The sequence below is a fragment of the Echinops telfairi genome, unplaced genomic scaffold, assembly GCF_000313985.2.
Source record: "Echinops telfairi isolate 266 unplaced genomic scaffold, ASM31398v2 ScPeMD7_53;HRSCAF=182, whole genome shotgun sequence".
In the NCBI taxonomy this organism is placed as follows: Eukaryota; Metazoa; Chordata; class Mammalia; order Afrosoricida; family Tenrecidae; genus Echinops; species Echinops telfairi.
In genome coordinates, this window is record NW_022103951.1 from 14,021,824 (window position 1) to 14,031,678 (window position 9,855).

General features: G+C 40.4%; 1 protein-coding gene across 5 annotated transcripts in view; it reads right to left on the minus strand.

Annotated features, from left to right (window-relative positions):
• Positions 1–9,855, minus strand: part of GLRA2 (glycine receptor alpha 2) — a 231,894-nt gene that overhangs the window by 173,918 nt on the left and 48,121 nt on the right. Inside the window, exons 2-3 of one of the 5 annotated variants that reach the window (XM_045290726.1) lie at positions 3,232–3,259; positions 3,069–3,136 (exon numbers count right to left, since the gene is read on the minus strand). In XM_045290726.1, coding sequence (XP_045146661.1) covers positions 3,069–3,136; positions 3,232–3,259 — 96 coding nt within the window. Of the gene's footprint in view, positions 1–3,068; positions 3,137–3,231; positions 3,300–9,855 lie in introns of those variants that run through there. The other 4 variants (XM_045290727.1, XM_004709956.2, XM_004709954.2 and 1 more) reach the window with 4 other exon arrangements.

Here is a 9,855-nt window from a genome sequence, read left to right on the forward strand (position 1 = left end):
TAACAATTGTCAACAGAGCCCTTGTCTCTCGATAAACAAATCACTTGTCACTTCATAAACAAAAATGTGCTTTAGTACAATGTATATCATCATTTCATCCATAAAATTATTCCTTAGAGTAACACAGACAGAACACTGTCCTGTGAGTACACATTGCTGACAATATCACATCAAAGGAGTGTGGTGGTATTGGTTCTGTAGTGAGCTGAGACGCTATAGACAAGCAGGGACAAAAATAATTCAGTGGAATTTCCTCAACCACCAGAAACACAGACTGGTTATCACCAAAAGAAAGATACGTTGAGTTCTTGAAACAGATAATCATTGTTTCTTGTTTAGAAACAAAAATCCAACACTAAACCCATCAATAATGTTACCTTGGATGTAGGGTGAGAGTGGAGACTGAGAGAAGAGAGGAAAAATCAACATATTTAGGGACTCAAATTCTGGGGCACCATTGGAAAAATGCATTCCAGAAAATGTAGAGCAAGCAAAACTATTACACCCAGGAAATAGCATTAATCAATGTCCTCAACAACTATATTGTTGCACATTAAATTTGAGGGTCAGATATTTTGAGGACTACTAAAAACAGACAATTGAGGAAATAACCTGATTTAATTTAATTTGGGGGTCCAATTTTTCTAAGTGAAATTTTGTGAGAGTGTGGTAATTTTATGGATAGTAGAACCTAAAATTTTTGCTAAAGGAAACAGGCTGTGATGACAATCTATATCTGTATCAGGTGGACTCCCAGGCAGGGCCTTGGGCACAGCTCACAGCTTGTGACTTGAGTAGCCAAGATTTTTGCACAGTCGAGCAATTCTCCCATTCTTTTGAGTCTCTGGATAAAATATATCTAAATATCAATGCCTCTGATCAAAAGTGATCAGAGATGGGCAGCCAAATACCTGTGGGTCCAACTTGTTTTGATAAATAAAGTTTTATTGGAGCACAGACATACATTTTTTATGTATTGTGCATTGCTGCTTTCATACTGAAAGGGGAGAATTGAATACTGGCAACCAAGATGACCTGGTTCGCCAATGTCTCATATATTCATTGCCTTGCTTTTGACAGAAAATACTTATAAATCTCTAGCTTAGGTGGCATGAGAATTTATTATTTGATGTAAGCATGATAGAGTTTCAAAAAATATTTGGTTTCATTTCACACCAAAGCCGTCATTGAAGAGAGAAAAACTATCCAGAAAAGCCAACTGAAATTTGTCGTTACATCAAAAACTAAGAAAAGAAGCGCAATACACACCCTTCTTCTGACCATGCAACGTGATCGATCTTGCACAGCAGACTAGACAGGCCACTGATAGCACACATTTGAGCAACAATTTCCAAATTTTCTCCTGGGACACATGACAAAGGCCACTGTAATCAGTGGCCCGGAAGCACCGGAGCAGCCCAGGTATTAAACACCTGCCATAGCTGTTAAGGTGATCCACAGCTTCTGTTTTCATCTCCTGGTTCCCTTTTTCTTGCGTTAATGAACATCAGAAAGGTGCACATTTACATTTTTGATTGAGAGTAAAATGCAATGAGGAGATTTAATCAAAGCAACTTAGAGTCTAATTAATGCAATCAGCATTAGGCCGTGCAAATATTGTCATTGAATGCCATCGTGTAAAGCTGGTGCTGGGGATTTGGGCTGCGGGAAGCTTGGCCCTTCTGTTAGCAGCATAAAGCCAAGAGAGAGAGACAAAACTGGAGTGCCAAGCCCCAAACTGGATTATTCTTTCCAAGTTTCACTTTTCTTCTGAGTCATTGAGTAACCTTATCAAAACTCTCATATTTGGCTAACAATTCTTAATGTACTCTATCCCGCCAAAGCCCTGGGAGTCTCATTTCTGGACTACGCTGTCTCAGAGTAATATTAAAATGGATAATGGAGTTGCATTATGTCTAATCTTATCAGTGAAAAGGAGTGGTAAAAGGTAAATTAATTCTTTCTAGCATCAAGGACACCACAAAATACAATAATTTATTAAACACAATTCTAGTTGCTCACCTGAAAGAGAAAACTTACAAGAATAGAGGAGTATTATTTACTGCTTTTCAAAGGCATTAGCCTTATTATTTCACTTCTTGACTATTTCTAGGACATCAGTTACCATAGTACATAGTAAAGCTCAGATATATTTTATTTTGATTTCATCCAACAAGATAACTGTATTCGTTACATAGTCATGGGAATTATAACCAGCTAATTAGGACTTGAAATAAATTATAGGCGGACCAAGAAAATATTTCACCAAAAATGTAATCTCCAGGTTATAGCTTAGTTCTATGTGGGGAAAAGCTACTTATCTAAGAGGGTGTATCCTAAGCAATACCATTATCATAGCATTTATAAGGATTCTTGGCGGGTTTCACGGGTTATTTTAGACCTACATGGTACCATATTCTCTATGATAAACTGTTCATTATTTTTATGATCTTTTAAAGAAAAAGTCATGCATGTGATATATTTAATATGACTTATCACATCATGATTCGGTCTGTGCATATGTGTATTGCAGGAACATCAGTTCCTTGGCACATGGCCTAAGTGGAACATCAGAGAGAGCCGTGATCCTTTTCTTGTCTTTTTAAAAATACTTTTATTGGGGGCTCTTACATCTCTTATCACAATCCATACATTCCTCCAATGTGTCAAGCACATTTGCTCCTATGATCCTTTTTAACTTCCATCACATGTAAAAGGCTGGCCCAAACAAATAGCCCTCAAACATGACACTTCACTGTGAAACACTCGAGGTGCACACATTTATATCTCTTTCACTCTACACCGTCTTTATTACTGCTAATCTTACCTAAAACTAGCCAAACATCAAATAATTTCAAAATTTCCCTGGCATGATGTAGTGCAGATTATCCAAAATAAAAATATATTGTTTATTTATTTCCAAAATAAAAGCAGACTCGTAACCAGTTCTGAAAGTCCATGATGTTGAGAATTGGCATTCAGGTCATGGCTCTCAAATCTACCACAGTGCTCTTTGATCCCACGCCCCATTTCTTCACACGATGGCTTCAATGCTCAGCCCCACTCACCATTGTAGTTTCTGCTACTGACCCAAAGCTGTTGATAAATATGTTGCAGGTAACATTTACAGGAGGCCCTGCAAGTTGAACAATAGATAGAAAATTTGACAGGTTGTGTTCATAGCATAATCAAGTCATGGTTTGCTCTTGCCAGTGGCATTGTAGCACTTACCATGGTGGTTTCTGTGACCGATCCAAAACTGTTGATAAAAATATTGCAAGTAACGTTTACTGGAGGACCTGCAGAATGCAATAAGAATATTGCAATAGACATTGAAGCAAAAATACAGCTCCATCAACATCTGTGAAAATGGCTAGAGATGTGAATAAAATAAAAATCATGATGAGATTGTAAAGAAAAAAATTACCCAGAGGTCCATAGGGATAGCATTCCCAGCAGTGTTTCAGATAATGACAGTTAATCAATGATACGATGAATTTGGGATTTGGAAAATATAAGCAGAAAACTATTAAATCAAATTTATCATTCTTAAATTGCTAACAAATAGTTCTTTGGGTCTTTCTGAAATTGTGCAGGGGTCAGGAACAGTCACTTCCTATTGTTTGATGGGGTTCATCAAGTGGGTCTATTTTGATTCTCTTGACACCTCTGAAACGACCCTGCTTCTTCTTCCATCCTCCGGCTCCCAATGCAGCATGGTATACAGAAATGCAAAACATACAAATGAACTTATGTTAGAGATGAGCACAAACAGAACATCACTTCGTATGCATATTGTGGCCTTAAAACACAGCGTGTCAAGCAAGTGCTATAAGCAGGTCCGATCTATTCTTGGAACTGAGAGACCACCTTTCGCTCCAGAGATCCAGGGACTAGCCTGACCCCAGGTCTCCTTCCCTCCTTATCAGTGGGCAAATCACTGTCTGGTTTCTGCCTCCATGTTTACTATTTGGTTTCCTTTTTGCCTTTAATTTTATTTACTTGTGTGTAAACACTTGCTGAGATAAAAATTAGTTCCCTCACTACTTTCCCTGAAGAGTTCTGTCTCTCTTCATTCGATATAGGGCTAATACCCCCGCACAAGTGGGGATGGATTACCAATATGCTAGATTTCACTTGGGTTTCACATCAAAGATCTTATGCCAACATGTGCCAAGAGGAGTTCTTTTCCATGGTGACTTCCTGCCCTGCTTGACTTTGTTTTTCTCTTCTGGTTAATCAAAAGAAAATGAAAATAAAACCAAGGGAAATGTGTTATATCATTCACTACACACGAGTAAGTAAGCATAAGGAAGCTTGTGCTTACCTTGCTTACTGGGTATGCCCTTCCTGTCAGAGATTGCGAATTTGAAATGAGGCTTTGATTCTGTAGGAAGGTGTTGCACGGTGGGGAGAGGAAGAGTTGCCAGGCAGACCTACAAGAAGGCTCTTTGATGTGGTGAAAACATGAAATGGTTCACTATGGATTAGTAAGTAAGCATGAGTAAATCAATGCTTAACTTGCGTATTGCATAATCTGACACTGGGTGCAAGCTGCACCCCAGTTGCCTCTGTACTGCCAAGTTGCCTGCAGGATTTGTATGAGGAGTTTGACTTAAGGCTTCCTTCAGAGGCTGGTAGTAGCAACACAAGCTGTGGCAGCCGGGGAGCACTGACTCTGTAGACTCCAGGAGGCGGTGTTGGTGCTAGAAAGGAGGAAAGGAGAAGCGGCCACAAACAGCTCATTAAATTCCCCAGGCAACCATCAAGGCATTTTGTAAATGAGGTCTGTTCATCTGTGTTTCCTTTTAACCCAACTATCTTTTCTATTTGTCGTGACAAAAAAAAATCCATGTGTTCAATTATTTAAAAGGTCTCACAGGCCCAGAGTAACTGACACTACCCTATTCCAAAGAGATTTGGAGGCTTCTTCCTCTGAAACCCTCTGAGTTGATCTAGTTCGTCCCAGCTTCTCTCATGTCCACAAGACAAGTTCTCCATGGTTACTTCCTTGTCAGCTTGATATTTTTTTCTCTTCTGGTAAATAAACAAAACACACACACCCCAAACCGGATCACAAAGACAAAACAAAAAAACCCCCAAGTCTTTCTCTTCCTTGACCATGCAATTCTATAATAAATACATGTTTCTGCTAACAAGAATACATCAGGGAAGCAGAGAGGCGAGTCGCCAGAATTTCTGTTAGTCTTGTTCTCTTCCCCTTCTGTACAAGGAGATATTTTCCTTTAGGTCATACAGTTAGAAATGAAATACTTTCATATTTCTACACAAGATAGAAAATAAAGGATGGGAGAAAGAGAAAAAGGGAACGATCATGTTCTCAGGAAGGTTTTCAAAATGCAAATGTCTGTTGTATTGCCTTGTACATTACTGGTCCTTAGAAGGTTGAGTCAGCCCATCATATATTTATTTTTATCCTTCCCAGTAATTGGCAGTGTGAGTCTATTGCTGGGACTCGAAATGTTTTTTAAACTTGCACAAATTGAGGCATTATGCTAAACTGATATTTTCCTCCCAGCCCCCTAATTTAATCTTCACTAAAGAGGATTTCTTCTTCTTTTTTATTGCTCCAATTAATGTTTCAAACAACTCACCATCATTGAATCCAAGCCGACTCATGGCGACCCTATAGGACAGGGTAGAACTGCCACTATGGGTACCCAAGACACTAAATCTTTAAGGGAGTTGAAAGCCCCGTCTTTCTCCTACTGAATAACTGATGGTTTCGAATTGCTGACCTTGCAGTCAGCAGTTCAACTCATAACCACTATGCCATCAGTGCTCTGGAAACCATGGGTTAGAGAGATGAAGTAACTGCAGTAAAGCCATACCCCAAGTCATTAGAAAATAGACACCTTCTCTTAGTATTCTGATTCAAGTACCTGAACTTGAACCGAACCACTTTGCTTTACTGAACCAAACCTGCCTTTGAACCAGTACATATTGACTCAATGGCCGTGAGTTTGGAATTTAGCCTACATTGCGCAAGGCCCTCTCTCCTTGCTGAGCACTTAATAGTGGCCTATCAGGCTTTTCCCAATGGCCTACAAGTTATTGGGGTGATTTGATGCTTTATCTCTGAATTCTTTAGTTTTGGGCATTGTCTCACAATTCATGTGTACTGGGCTATCACAACAACATCAACCAATTGGCATTAAGTCAATTCTGACTCATGACAATTGGTTGAACTCCTGCCTAGGGTTTCTGAGGCTGGAAATGTTTATGGGAGATCTAGCCTCATCTTTTTCCTGGGGAGAGGCTGGTGGGTTTGAACTGTTGACCTAGCACTCAGCAGCCCAAACATAACAAATACATCATCAGGGCTCCTGTACATTGGGGTAGAAACCTTAATAACAAATAAAAAATAAAGGACACCCCTGCCCCCCACCCCCACCCCCATGGAGGAATTGTTGTTGTTAGGTGCCGTTGGGTGGACTCCAACCCATAGTGACCTTTTACACAAAAGAATGAAACACCGCCTTGTCCTGTGGCATCCCCATAATTGTTCCTATGGTTAGGCCCGTTGTTGCAGCCACAGTGTCAACCCATCTCCTGAGGGCCTTCCTCCTTTTTGCTGCCCCTCTACTTTACCAAACATGATGTCCCTCTCCAGGGATTGGTCTCTCCGGACAACATGTCCAAAATATGTAAGACAAAATCTCACTATCATTGCCTCTAAGGAGCCCTCTGACCAGAATTCTTCCAAGACAGATCTGTTTATTCTTTCAGTAGTCCATGGTACCTTCAATATTCTTCTCCAGCACCACCATTTGAATGCATTCATTCTTCTTTGACCTTCTTTGTTCAATGTCCAACTTTCATATACGTATGAAGCAAGTGAAAATACCATGGCTTGGACCAAGTGCACCTTAGTTCTCAAAGTACCTCCTTGTGTCCAATACTCTAAAGAGATCTTGTGCAGCAGATTTCTGAACTGACAGCCTTGGGGATCGCAACCCAATCCATAACTACTACACCACATTTAAGACTTAGCATCTACTTAAGAGTTGAGCCGTATGAAAACCATAGTGGGTTATGCTTTGGGCTGCTAACCAAAAGGCCAGTAGTCTGAAATTACCAGCCTCTCTGTCCTACAGGATTGCTGTGAGTTGGAATCGACTAGCTGGCAGTGAGGTTGGTTTTGATATTGCGGGTGCAGTGAAGGAGTCCTGGTGGCATTGTTGGGCTGCTCATGGCAAGGTTAGTCACTGGAACCCACCAGGCCCCCTGTACGAGAAATATGAGGTTTTCTCTTCCCATAAAGGTGTCAAATCTCAGAAATCCAAAGGGGCAACTCTACTGGTCCTTTAGGGTCACTTGGAGTCATAAGCATGTCGATTGCAGTGGTTTAGTTGGGTTGGGTTGGGTTGGGCTGCGTTGGGCTGGGTTCAGTTTGGAGATGCCAGTGAGTGCTTAGTTCATCTCATATATTATTCTTATAATTAGGTACTATCATGATCTCTGTCTTACAGAGGAGGAAATGGAGGCACTGGGGGACTGAGGCACAGAGATGGTTAATTCATTTGTCTCAGGTCACAGACTTAGTAAAAGGCAGAGATCACCTAACTTTAGGGCTACTTTTTTCAGCTATGGAGATGAAAGTGCCTGAGACCAATAGACTTTACCCTAATGATAGAAGTTCCCAGAATATGGAACTGATCCTGTGACATCTTGGGATGAATACCAGAATTGAGTCACACTTAAAAGTTATCCGGTTGAATGCCTGCACATTCTTACATGTGTACATTAGCCCTGGGATCTGCTCAGGTGTTCTGATTAACAAGGTGTTCTTGATCACCAGTGAATGCCATCATCCATGAATGACTGGCTCTATAAATTATAGAATGAAGTCGTTAACATCAGCTAACCTCACCTAATTCTTTTATTGGCAAACCAATGCTGCCCCAAAGCGAGTTGGATGAGAATCAAACTGGGTGGACAAATGTTAGAGACATCGGGTCTCTCCAATCATGTTCCTGCCCTCCCTCCACATTTCCCCTTTCTTCTATTACTTTATTCATATGAGAAAGTGAAGCCTGGCTAGAAATCAAGTATGCAATTCACTTAGCAATGGAAGTGAAAAAATAGATTGGAATACTTTCAACATATTTGGCAGAAATGTTCCCCTCCTTGACCCCCAGAATGAGTTCCATTCCACCCATATCGATCCTCTTTGTTGCTATATATAATTCTCTCTAAGTAGCCTTTTGGTAGTAAAACATTGGTCTTTAGGATCCATGTGAAATTAAAAGTATGGCAACTGGGAGGGATACTGGAATTATCTATTAGTGTCTATTAATATCTTGGTTTGGGGAGCATTTGAGAAATTGGTTGTAGATGGGAACAGAATCACATCGGGGGCTGCCTCTAATATCCCGTGCGATGTACATATTGGATCATAGTCTTTTTCTAATTTAGTTTTACACATGGACCCTTCTTTTTCATGAAACACATTCCTAAGTTGGGAGACATTCTGCACACCATAGTTTTACAAATGCAGATCCACATTGGTTATTTACTCAATTAAGTATAAGGAGCCCTGATAGCACAATAATTAAGCACTTGACTGATAATTCAAAGGTTGGCAGTTCCAACCTATGGAGAAATGCCTCCATGCTGGGCTGGAAACACTGGCAGTTCTACTCTGTATTATAGGGTCTCTCTGACCTGGAATCAAGGCACTGGTAATAGATTTGGTTGGTTTGGGTTAATTAAAGTGTGGTTTGTGGTCCAACAGCATCACCACCTTCTGGGAGCTTGGTAGAAATGCAGAATCACAGGCCCCAAGGCGACCTGCTGCACCCAAGTCCACCCTTAACAAGACCCCCTGGGGATTGGTGCTGCTGACTATTTTCTCTCCTTTCAAGATCAACATCACCTATACTTTGCTTCATTCTTTCATGAATGCTCTTTGAAATGTTAACAGGAGTCCATTAATACACTTCTAAGGTCAACCAAGTTTGGAAAGCCCTGTTGAACAAAGTGAAACAAGTTTCTTTCATGTACATTTCCCCATGAAATTTTTAATATGCCTGTGAATTATAGTGCTCCTGGAGAAGGAAGCCATGCATATCATTATGTCCCAAACATTTTGTACCATAGAAGATTTTCTGATTTTGTTTAACAAGTGGACCATTCTGCTTCATGGAACACATTCCAAAGATAGGAAACATTCTGCAAAACACACTTTTAGAAATGCTGATCCACATTATTCATTTAATTATTCAATTAACAAATTTCCATTCGGAACCAACTATCTGACAGGACACTAACAGAACTAAGAAGAAGACTGAAAGTCCATCTGATGGCTAGGCTAAAATCCTGCCTGCCTGCCAAGGACACAAATTCGCCTTGGAGGATGGAAACAGAGATGCGCCTGAGCTGACATGCCTGCGATGCAAGGGGGACAAAGATCAGATTCACCTCTTCCAGCTATTTGTCTAAGACTATATTTTTGTGTGATGACCCTCTAATCTAGAGTTATAGCTCAGGAGTGTGAGCTATAAACTCTGCTTGCAGTTGGATTTGATAAGTTATTCATTGCTGAATGAGTCTCTTGAGATTTTTTTTTAATTCTCTTGACAGTTCAGTGCCCTCAACCAGTTGGCAAAATTTCTTCAGTAAGGGCCCAAATAATAGATATCATAGGCTTGGTGGGGGCCACAAAGTCTAGGGTACAACTTCTTTTACAGAGAAAACAACCGTATACAAACAGATGGGTAAGGCCATGTTCCAAGAAAACTGCATTTACAAAAACAGGAGGTGGAATAGATTTGGCCTGCAGGCCATAGTTTGCTTAGCCTTGCTCTGGATTCTTGGAGGTTGGTGAACGTT